The sequence below is a fragment of the Papilio polytes genome, unplaced genomic scaffold, assembly GCF_000836215.1.
Source record: "Papilio polytes unplaced genomic scaffold, Ppol_1.0 DF821845.1, whole genome shotgun sequence".
NCBI lineage: Eukaryota > Metazoa > Arthropoda > Insecta > Lepidoptera > Papilionidae > Papilio > Papilio polytes.
Genome location: NW_013527359.1, coordinates 5,221,470 through 5,234,265, shown reverse-complemented (window position 1 = coordinate 5,234,265; position 12,796 = coordinate 5,221,470). Strand labels below are relative to the sequence as shown.

At 34.8% G+C, this 12,796-nt stretch overlaps 1 protein-coding gene and 1 non-coding gene across 2 annotated transcripts; one reads left to right on the top strand and one right to left on the bottom strand.

Annotated features, from left to right (window-relative positions):
• Positions 1 to 809: 809 nt before the first annotated feature.
• Positions 810 to 2,817, top strand: LOC106108009 (pair-rule protein odd-paired-like). Its single transcript, XM_013289072.1, has one exon. It carries the CDS (start codon positions 1,002 to 1,004, stop codon positions 1,656 to 1,658), a length of 657 nt encoding a protein of 218 aa, XP_013144526.1. The 5' UTR covers positions 810 to 1,001; the 3' UTR covers positions 1,659 to 2,817.
• A 6,771-nt stretch (positions 2,818 to 9,588) lies between these two features.
• Positions 9,589 to 9,670, bottom strand: Trnas-gcu. Its single transcript has one exon. It is a non-coding gene; the product is annotated as a tRNA-Ser (tRNA).
• Between the last annotated feature and the right edge of the window lie 3,126 nt (positions 9,671 to 12,796).

Below are 12,796 nucleotides of genomic sequence, written 5' to 3'. Positions count from 1 at the left end.
GACACTTGAGATTAGCATCTGTGCCTCCTCAACGCGATCTTCGAGCACCAAACACAATGAGGGGGATTACAACCGAAGAGGTTTATTTGTAAACATGACAAAGAAAAGTGTTTTGTTGTGTACCCGACCTCGCCGCGCCGCCGGAACGCCTGCTTACTTCTAATATATTTTATTCAATGTTATTCATATAAAGTACGTTTCGGTGAGCTCCTGATGATAATACTCACAATGCGTGAGAAGCTGTCTTGAATAGAATAAAGCCATATCGAAATATACACCATTACATGAACTAATAAAGTTGCATGGCTTGATATCTGTAGGTAAATAAATGATAATGTACACCTAAGTGTAAAATGCAGCGACTTTAGTTCACTACAACTTGTACCACAGATAATTTTCGTAATATTGCTATTGTCTACGTAATATATTAGCAAATGAGAATTAACATCAGCAATACTACTGATGAACATTTACTATTACGAAGGTTTCATTGCAAAAAATGTTTATCGTTCCGCGTAAGATACCGTTGATCTCCTAATAGAAAAGCAACAAAACACAAAGAAATATTTGGCCAAATGTTATCCTGTTAATTGTTCGCCTCAATGTTTGTCATCATAATGCTTTACTGATGTTAAATTTATATCAAAACGTCAAAACTCAATATGGTGACGAGCGTAAACATTCCCTTGGCGTCGGTGTTAAGGCACAATATACACTACTTGTGGCTACAAAAGCTGGGCTTTGTTATAGCGATGTGACAAAGTCGTCTTATAAAGATGATTTATGAGCTTGTTAAGTAACCCGTGCAATTGTTGAGAATATTTATTTATGCTCGTAACTATAAACAACGGGCAAATCTGATTATTTATTGTGTGATTGGACATCTGCATTCGGAGCTCACTACTCTTTTTGATTTCATGAAAGAAACGAATTATCGAGTTATTAGTTACAAGTTCAGGTAACCAAACTTAGTAGTTTACAAAACGAAGCGATTTAACATAATGTTTATTTTTGCAGGCGAGAAGCCGTTCAAATGTGAGTATGCGGGCTGTGACAGGCGCTTCGCCAACTCGTCGGATAGAAAGAAGCACTCGCACGTGCACACGTCCGACAAGCCATACAATTGCCGCGTGCACGGCTGCGACAAGTCCTACACACATCCCTCCAGCCTCCGAAAGCACATGAAGGTGCATGGCGCCGCTGGGGACGCCTCGCCGCGCTATGACAGCGATGGCGATGACTCGTCCTCCGCCGCCAGCGTCAGCGTCACCGCGGGCGCTGCTAGTCCGCCCGCGCCCGCGCTCCCCGCACCGCCAGCGCCCCCTCCCCCGCCACCACACGCGTCACACCATCCGCACCACCACGCCTCCATTACTGACAAGCTGGAAAGCCTCAACGACAAGTACCTCAGCCCCCACGACCACAAGCCCTACGAGCGGCCGCCAGCACCGCCGCATCATGCCCAACCTCCGCATCTCACGAACATTGGTGGCAACGGCATGATGGACAACAAGCTAGGATTCGGCGGGCACTGGTCGCAGTTCCAGCAGCCGGCGGCCGCGGTGCCGCACGGCGTGCCCGAGTGGTGGTGTCCCTCGCAGGAGCCCTACCACCATCACCACTTGATGCACCACTCGGGCGCCGCCGCCGCATACTGACCGCATCGCGCTTAGGAAACTCTTCATTCGACGAATACATAAATTTACTGTAAAAAGTAAATATTACTATGCTAGTAATTTGTCTAATTACATTTCAGATAAGTAACGTTAAAACGGGATAAGAAAACGTGGAATGAATAGTTTACTTAAGCGCCAAAACGCCTTCGCATTACGCTTATTAAAATCATAAAGTTAACGTATAGTCAGAAGCAGAAGTTATTTTTAATATTTGTATGTAATATACGCCAGCCGTCCGTCGCAGCAGGTCTCTGCACAAAGTTAGTGAAGAGTTGATTTGGTAAGCGAAAACATTGTTGCGGACAACAATAGAATTATTATGACACGTTTCTGTGCGTTCAAGTTAAAACAACAGAGTTGTTAACAAAGAGCGCTAGTTGAAAGCTTTACGGCATGTTGTATATTTCCCTTAATCACAGTGTTGTACGCGCTCACTATGCGGGAAGTGTCTTATTATATTGAAGGAGGCGAGGCATGTGTCCGCACAGAGCATTGTCCGCCGGCTAATGTCATTTCTAAGCAACTCGATATGCACCGAGGATTTCGTCAACCGTATTGTTGACAGTGATTTATTGCAGCCTTTCGTAATTTATAAGTCTTTTATGATGTACAAAAACCTTTTCCTTGTCAAATTATTCTATAAAAGTGTACCACTGTCTCTACAGATACTTTTGAATTCTATTTGTAATTTTATATCCTTAACTTGTTTTCCAATTCGAACGTAATGTAAGTACATAGATAAGGTCACGTGTTGACCAGTATGGCCAAAGCACCAAGTCCAATAAAATACTATAGATAGGTTGTATAATTGTACATTTGTAAGTTCGAGGTATTTAGGTAGTGAACTTGTAAAAATATTGTAAGCAAATGCCCAGTGATAATAGTTGTAAGGGATTGATTTTATTAAATAGCTATTTGTGTCGTCGCTGATGATGTTATATGCTATCGATTTCTGTATGACTATTATATATTTGAAAATAACAAATATTTTTTCACGGATCGGCTGTATAGATAGATAATGAAAGTTTGTAAATGCTAACTATATTTTAAAAATGACTGAAAGAAAAGAATGTATTTTAAGTTTAATTTTAGAATTTGTTGATTGTCTTTTTCTAAAGCCATGTAAATAGCAAACAAATTAAATAAAGAAAACATATTTCAAATTGAGTTAATTGTGCAAAATTTTATTTATATCACCACCAACCAAATTCATTTCAACTCAGAGCAAGTTAAAAAAGAAAAGTAATTGGCTTTGCCTGAATAGGCATTTAATTACATGTTGAAATTAAAATAAAACGATGTAAACACGTATAAAGTACGATAAAAGGACAAAAATTGATCAAACAGCAAATAAACATTGCAACTGTAACTTCAACGTTCTGTACCTACTTTAAATGTAATGTAAAATAATTACAATGTAATAATATTGCTCGATGAACTTTAAAGCAATTATAAATCATTAAATTGTATAAAATAATCAATAATTTACGATGATAAATATAACCATCGTTCTGGTGCAGTCGCGGAGTATCTCAGCCGCTGAGATCGATCACTCGAGCTCGCGCTCGCGGCACCAAATCTAAAATGGAAATCCAATTCTCGCGATCATTTTGATCGGAATCCGATCGAAAAACCAAAGTCCGTGACGGTGCCCACAATAAAACACAACAACAAAACGAAGAACAATCATATCCCGAAAGAGAATTGAATTTATCATTGAGAAGAAACGAGAGAATGAAATGATAAATGATGTTTGGGGGTACGGTACAGCGCGGGTGCGAGGGAGACGGCATGCGTCTTCGATCCGACTTTACTGTCCGTGGGGATGATTTATCGTTTCTCAACAGGGATTGGCCGATCCAGTACTTTAAAGATTTATAGATCTTTATGGTTCATGCGCGGTAGGAGCGTTTTCTTATTATAAATCTCACTCCCGCACATGCACTCGCGATTGCCTCTTTAAATGTTCCCCGGTAAAAAATGCATGTTAACATTTAGCGATGGTTAAGAAATAAGCTCAATCCCGGATGAATAGAACAAGGTATAATTGGCCGACTGAGTTAATCATTTTACGTTTCAAGCCCCTCAGATTTTTGTTGTTATTTTTTTTATCGATCTGTATACACGATTTAACGTAACATCTTAATTAAATAAAGTTCAGAAAGTTCAAATTACTAAGCAGACTTGTATTATTATGTTGAAAATAACTAAAACTCACAATAACAAAATTTCCTGTTATACCTAACACCGACGAATTAAAAGATATAACTAATGGTGACTTTATAGTGTAACCAAGTATAATTCAAAAGAACTCGGACTTTTTCGGTAATAATTGAGTTTTGAAATACGAATACAAAAAATGAGCGATGGATCTACAAATAATAACAAAATAATTACAAAAAAAAATATATATATATCTAAATATTTTTATATTAAGATGAAAACTAAATTTGAATGGCAAGAATTATAAAATGTTCCATTTCAAAAGTCGTCGACCGTAAAAATTAAAGATGGCGAACGACCACGATGCTCATTATGGATCCAAATAAGAACCACTTCGTTTAAACACAAATATACACCCACAACAAGAGCAAAATTTTATGCAATAAATAACACGTGAGTCCGGACATAAACGTCCGAAATGAGCTATATTTATGTAGTACAAGTTAACGCGATATCACCGCTCCTTGATGAAGACATAAAAACATGCACAATCATATCATTTGTCTTTGTGACGCTCAACTTAATGGCGTAATATCAAAAGTCATTAACTTTAGCAGTAACAAACCATCTTCATGTACGATCGACAATTTAGTCAAAATTGATTGTAGCATATATTGTGTAATTACTTCTTAATTTTATATTAAACGCTACTTTGGACACAAGTAGAGGGAATATACAAATTGTTATAGTTAGGTTGTATTTATAAATTCCTTCCTATTCTGTTTTTAAAACAAATTGTCTCAATCGGTCGTGACTTTTCATGAACCTACAAAGGAGAAGGAATGAGAGATGATTATTTTAAACACTAGCAGTTTTCGTTGGAGTAACCTCAAAGATTGATTATTAAAAAAAATACAGACGAATTCGAGTGAAGTTAGGAAGTCGGTCAAAAACAGAGTCATTAATGTCCATGTTTTAATATCTTAAAGTATTAAAACAGTGGTAGTGCGTTAAATTATAAAGTAGTCACTATTAGTAAATTACAAGCAAGCAGAAAAGCGAAAAATCCCCTGATAAACCGGCGAAGATCGACGCCCGGCGTCTCTAACCGCTATCCACTGCCTTCTACCCGCTACCCCTGCCCGCTAGCTTTCACCCGGCAGAGATAGCATCTACTGCCTGCCACTGACACCTGGCCCCGCCCTCACAACCCTCGCTTACTCTACCTTTTTTAATACACCAGAAATTCACTGGGCGTATAAGATTTTATATTATTAACATTGATAGTAAAGTTTAATTTATAATTGATTAACGCAAATATTGGTAAGCCAATTTAAAAGCGATTTAACTTGCAATTTCTCGATTAGTTCAGATATGGCTATGGCTTAACGTGAATTTCAATTACGTTAATTAGCGAGTCACAGGTTGTTAATGTAATTGAATAATCATTTTGCTGTGTACAACTTTATCTTACAATTATTTCATTAACTAAGCATGCACCACAGAGTCTCTTCTTGTATCGAAGAATAAAACTCTCTTTGAGTCGCTGCGCCAGTGCAGTAACTATCATTGATTGAAACATGCTAAGGTAAAATGTCATAAAAGTAACAGCGCAGTTTGATATCATTATAGTCAATGATAAAACACATAAACAACCTCATTATCAACGAAAGAAAGCCGAAAGTCGGAGTTACGCAAAAACTACCATGATAAATCCACGGAACTAAAATTGCAAATATATTCAATTGAGGTGCAAAAAAGAATGTATGCTTAAATACAATAGAGTTTGAATTCTAATGCATGCAACCCGGGCGGTCGTTTTTCGAACGGACTCCCTTCTGTAAATCTTTATTTATTAGAATCCGTAAATTATTAAAATCGAGTGTTTTACGTTCGACGTATTTTGATTTGACGTCCTACAAAAACAGCCTGCTTTATCTCGACTGCATATTATTAATAATCCGCCGTAGAATATAATTATCCCTTTCTTATAAATAAAACAATTCAATTTGGTCGTTATTAAGTAAACTTTTACAATCACTAATGACTCCCTTTTGGTATATTTCAAGGTTCTTATAATTAATTTAGGAATTGTTTTACATTGATAATATCACCTTCTCTGATTCTATCAAGATTAAAAAATATCGTTGACATCTTGGAATTGCTAAAAAGAAATATCACAAATCATCGTATGAATACTTCTCGAGTCAAACTCAAAATAACCATTTTATTTCATAAGGGGTGTGTAAAGCAGAACTAGTCTACCGCCTAGTTTACATAATTCCAGTTCAGGCAACGATTCCAGCGCTGGATTACAATTAATAAAGTTACCAGTTGTAAAACAGAGGCGGATTTTATCGATATACTGGAATATTGTAAATTAGCTACCGGCCTAAAGACATAAGCTTGAAATATATGGAATTACCTTGATAAGTTGTATATAGTAAAATTTATTTAAATAAACTTCATAGTAGGTGGAAATATAATGATAAAATATTGGTGAAATGGTGGCCACATTGTTATCGTGACAAGTTACATGACGGCTACCTGTCGCCAGTTACCACAGATAATATACATATATGATAGCTTCGCCCGCACTTGTATACACGGAAAACTACTAAACGAATACGTGCAAGTTTTACTAATTACATACAGGAAATGTACTAAACGCATTAAATACTGTAACGGTTAACGAATTTGTTACACTTAACACATTTGTAACCTATTTCTAAAAATTTTAACTATTTGTAGGAAATTAATTGTGCGGAACGTTTTGACTAATGTAAACTTTTTGCTGCAAGATAAGATTAAAGACCCAAATGGTTCATTGATCGTGTTTATCTGTGACATTTATAATCAGTACGAATGTAAGTGGTATCGTACAAGATAAAATTATCAGGCGCTAACCATGAAATCGTCATTCTCCTGATCAACTACATTCAGGGTCGCTGTGTATGTTGTTGCGTAACGATAGGCGTGAATAAATGCACGTAATCCCGAAATTTTCATTCTTTTCATATAACAGATTTTTAGTAAATAGTTTTTGTAACAAATAAATTATTAATTAATTGTGTATTTTGCAAAATACTTATGTCGTTTGAATTTAAAATGTATATGAATTAACAAGTTTAGATCGTTTTTAAAGAGAAGGAAGTGTAATTTGCTTATGCCTTTGTAAATAATTACAAATTGTGAACTTAAAAAAGCGTATCAGCATGTATTGTAAGATAACCAAAAGACAAACGTCTTCGGATTTATTTCTTTGTATCTCACAATGTTTTCCCCCTTTTTATAAAACGAAGGGATATAATTCACACAAATCTTTATTTTTGTTTGCGCTCGCGGAACAGAGGGTGTTTTCCCCGCGCATGATGATGAGTTATGACCGCGGGGCAAGGAGTGCGGGGCGCGGGGGCAGTAGGCACAGCGGAAGTCGCCCCTCCACGCCCCCGCCTGCCTCACTTCCGATATCAATCGGCAACCTAAGCCCACGCTATATTTCATAATTTATTGACCAATTTATCGGGGAACTACAATTTCATCTATAAAGTAAAGAAAAAAAATCACCTATTTTTACCGTTAAGAAAGGAGCTAAGGAAACAGTTATTTCGATGCCCTTAGTACCTAAAATAGTTATCTCGATTGCGTGCTTTCACATTAAGCGCAACGAGTTGGTATTGATTACGTTCGTAAAATAATGTAACTTTTATGTAGTTATACTTTCACATCTATTTGAATAATAGTAGAGAATAATCAATTTAATTTATAAGTTAGCTATAAGAACCGTAATGTTAAATATAATCATAAAATAATTTACTAATAGATCGTAAATCATAATTCAATTCAAATAACTAACCTAAAACGATTTATAAACAGGAATTCTAATTTATACAAACGCTATGACCAGTAACTATCACTCAAATGTTGTTTATTGGTATTTTTGATACTTTGCCTTACCGCTACTAAATATAAATAAATAACATATTTTAGAGGCCAATATCTCATTCGTTTACGATTGTTACAATCAAATTTAGAAAAAAATAAAAATATATGAAAATTTTGTAAATATTCACACTTCCATAACAATCTTGTTTCGTATCTCGTACTTTGAAATAAACAGTTTAAATTCTAATTAAAATTTGGTAAAAAAAAACTCTAAATTATAACTCGTTTTATAATTCTTTTGTGTAAAATATACTAGTCCTAGTAACCCAGAGCTCTTAATAACAAACATTATTCGAAGAATCCCTAAAGCCATATAGATTACTAAGTGTTCATAAGTGCATGTAGACATCCATCATGGGCTGGTGGTCGCGTGTCGGCGATCTACTCCTCGTAGTCAGCGGCCGCGCGAAACAATATTCATAAATAACTTGAACAACAATGCGACGGTGGCGACGCCACGCGGCCGCCGCGTGCACCGCCGCTGCAACGCCTCATCTAATTATTTGCAAGTATTAAAAAAATCTCTCCCGCAAGACTTAACTTCCTTTGCCCTCTGTAGCAGATAATTCATTTATTTTTGCAATAAAAGCTTTATAATTTGGTTGTTTATATCTATCATAAACATAACCCGCTACAGACGCTCAGTTGTAACTGAAAGTTTTAACTGAATAGTTAAAATGTACAGTTAGAGTTTTGCCTGAACAAGGTTTAAAGAAACGGTTTTGTTAATTAGATCTGATCGTATATAGAAGGCTTTAGGCAATACAAAGATTAATCTAACTGGTTAGTCTTGTCAAAATATGTTTTAGTTAGGTTTTAAAAATGTAGGTCATTTAAGTACTGGAATTTTAAAATATTGCAAATTCATAATAAACAAGTGTACGTGTATATATTGCATAGTGTACATATATAGCAGTATATTTGGGAGAGGAAGTGGTGAGCGAAGTATTCGGGGCCGCTTCCGGGAGCGCCGCGAGGGAAGGAAGTGCGGCTGATGACGCGCCCCTTCACACTATGACACATTCAATACACAGTAACTACTATATGTTTCAGTAAATCAAATAAGAAAAGAAGATCCAGTTTAAAAAAGCACTCAGAGAAAGCCATAAGTTAATATTACTAATCTTACTAATATTATAATAGCGAAAGTTTAGATGGATGGATAGATTGTTATAGTTTGTAGCCTAAACCGTTGAACGGATTTATCGTTAAAATTTGGTACATGTAAATGTAGAGGATAGTCTGGAAGAACACATATGTTACTCACTATTTATTTAATTTCTTGTGGATGGAGTCGCGGGCGAAAGCTAGTTATTAATAAAAATAAAACCTAGAGCTTGATTCGAATGGTAACAAGAAATATTAGTAAATAAAAAAAAAAACTTTTTGTATTTTTTAAAAATTCTAATATCAAGCCAAGATTTTTAAAACGATACACTAATATTACAAGTATACCTCTATATATGTAGTGTTTACTCAACCGGTATGGATGAGTTCATCGTGACGTCATCAGCCATCTTTATCAAATAGTGGCGATCTATATGTATGTAGTTTTTTCACTCTTTATACAGCGAAATGCTGGTAATTAAAAAGCAAAAATTAAATTAAAACTAGGTAAGATAGTCGTAAGAGCTATTTAAAAATTATGAATAAGTTTTAAAATTTCGCTTTATACATTTTTATACCAAAACGTGTCATATGTACCACATTATGAAACTCGCTATACGAATATTAAAAAATAATAACAAATAAGAAAAAAAAAACAAACGAAAAATATTTTAACATAAACTTGGACAAAAATAATCGACGAGGATGGGATTCGAACCCACGCGTGCAGAGCACATTGGATTAGCAGTCCAACGCCTTAACCACTCGGCCACCTCGTCATGTCCGATGCCTTCGAAATTCCTAATGACAAGATATATATTAATTTACACTATGTTATTTATTTAATTTCATTTAAAATATTCGATAGGAGGGTTTTAGGACGATGAAACTATTTATAGTGTAGTAAAAATAATTGAAACTTAAATAGACTGACGTAACTTTAAACTTCTAAGTTCATATATTGAACAACTTAAGGTTTCGGGTACAATAAGAGCTCACTAAGGAAAAGCAATTTGAAGATACACTTACACTTCTAACGGTAAACGTTTTGCCGATTGGTGCAAATGAAATCATTGGAACTACTTCTTAAACAATATAATTAGCGTTTGATACAAGCGTGTACGTTAAATATTCACGCAACGAAATTTCATTAATTAGTTACTGATCACACAATGGTATTAACACAATCAAGTGGCATTCAAACGATAAGCATAACAATAAAATTATTTGATTAACGGTGCAAAATTTTCAGTACAAAAACATATGGCCGTCCCATTTATTCTCTTAGAAACAAAAGAGATGGCAATCAATTTATGTTCAAGTGTTTTGTCAGTGGAAACTCACTATTACTTTTAACAGTTTTCCACTATGTGTTGGAAGGATTAGATTTTAATATAGATATAGACCCGATATAAAGTAATAAAAAGATAAAATCACACAAAACGAAGAATGTTAATCTTTAATCCTCGAATAATAAAATAATAATCCCTTGATTAAAATATTTTATAGCTATAATATAGATTTCGCTTAGAAATAAATTGGTTTCTGTTAATAGGTCTTACAATTGACAGGGCTGGCTTGGAAACAAAGAAAAACAAACCGAACATAAAAAAACACAATTTCGTTATTCGTCGTCATCAAAGATTATATAATCATACGATTCTCACAGAAAAGAATTATGCATAACTGTACCAAACTAATATTATCCAGTATCCAGACGAAAAATCGTTGTAACGATACGAAATTGGAATAGGTGCAAGTGGACAAACCGCTCGAGGCGCCAGGAACGCTGCGCCGTATCCCGAATATGACAAATAACATCAAAAACCAAACTACACGAATACCAACATAAAATAAAAATGTCAAAAATTTAAATTAAGGATTAAAATATTCAAATTTAGTGCGGGGCAGCGATCGGCCGCGCGTCGCCTCGGTCGAGCGCCGGCCCGTGCCTCTCCCGGTCCTGAACTTAACATGGAGACGGACTATTATTTTTCTTTACTATTATTACTATTATAAAAACATAAGCCAAGTTTCACCACATGATCGCACAATGGTTTTTAGCTTTTTAGTCAATGAAGTATAAGTTCTCACATAATTCCAATTCGATCACAAATAAGATTTTTCTAAAGCTAATGAAATATACTGCTGTTAAACGAAGGAAGACTTTGATGAAAAGTGAACGATGATAAAATACAAAATATATTTATATTATTTTTAACTAATTTCTTCTTGGTTTTTTACATTAACATGTGTTTTGTAGTTCTTAAAGATGTAGATCTAGTTATGTACTCGTATTATTTATACAAAAACGTTGTCATATAGAAAAAGCCACTGCCATAACAGTATACCCTCAAGGTATACAATAAATTAATGGACTGTACTCTGCCAGAAATTTTTAAATATTTGAAAGCATTAAATAGTTTAGAAAAAATCAAAGTCCCCTCAACAAAATATATTACATAAAATAAATAATACAATCATAAAGTAGTTATAAATGTAGTGTTTATAAAACGTAATTGTGGTTTTATGGGTCATATATTTCTGGGATGGATGAACCGTCATTCCGGACTGACCGGGAACGGCCGGGACCCGGCCGCGGGACTGCGGAGGTCGACGCCGGGGAGAAAGAAAAGCGATTTGTTTTAATTAACCGTGGCCATCCGAGACAACGTTCCCGTATAACTTAAACAAACAACGGATATTAAATTTTAGTTTGTTTACATAATTATTAACTAAATGAGCACATTTCTATCAAAATTTCTACAATAAAATATATTTATAACTGACCTATAATCTATTTTATTGTAAAATGTATTCATTTAAAAATTAAAGCATGTTTATGACATTCGTTAACTGCACGCACTGACGATTTTTCCGTCTGCAATAAACTTAAGGGAAATCTTAAAAATATAAATTAGATTCTAAGTAAACTAGTAGATGATAGGGCTTATACTTGTTATAAACATTAAAAACTATATGTAAGAAACGAAATCATAAAATAATGTTGAATACGGCACTCCTAAAAGAATCCAACGGATTCATTCACTTTAAGTGACTTCCTTTTGGTATTGCGAAAAGATCCCGAGAAAATGAAGCAGCTAATTAAAATTGTATTAATTTTCCCATCTCCGTATCAAAGGAAGGAAATATAGAAATGAGTCTCAGGTAGTGATGTGCCTGCTCACGACAGGTCATAATTCGCGCCCTCCCCGCGTGTGTGCGCGTGACAGCCGACCTTTGTGCACTAATAGTAGGTACTGTATCGACTCAACCTGTCGCCTGTCGCCACTCGCCTGTCGCAGACACACCCTTCGCACAAAAATGAGAAGGAAAACGCAATTTCTTTTTGACAGCGATATTAAAGACTTTGACAAAATATTTAGATGTTAGAAAAAAATAGAGTTTCTAATTATTTCGATTAACTGCTTTTATCAAAATGATAGATTGTAGATCTAATATCATCTACTTTGTAGATGTATGATGTTAGTAACGTATGAAATCTTTAATGTTTTTATTTAAACGGTTTTGTTTTTCATATTTTTGTCAATCATACCATTTTAAACTGATTTCTTGCACGAAAAGATTAAATAAATCTCTTTGTAAATTTTAGCTAAATAAATAATTGACACAAATATTTTGATTTGATTATAAATGCACTTTCCTTTTGTTTACACGATTTGAATTTTATTAAGCGATTTAGCTGAAAAGGAAAGGTATGTCAAACTCCTTGCGGATAGGGCTGCGAGTTAGTCTATTAAATTTGCTTTTGACTTTTCTTAATTACATTTTTAAAACATAATCGAGATTTGAATAAAACTAGGGAAATATGTAGTTGAATTGACAATATGTTTGCAATTGATTGCATTCGTTTAGGGGACAGTTTTAAAAAAAGCTAAGAGAAA

Bases quoted from the DNA above. Each gene is read 5' to 3' on its own strand.
- LOC106108009 (XM_013289072.1), top strand. From the start codon at position 1,002: ATGTTTATTTTTGCAGGCGAGAAGCCGTTCAAATGTGAGTATGCGGGC.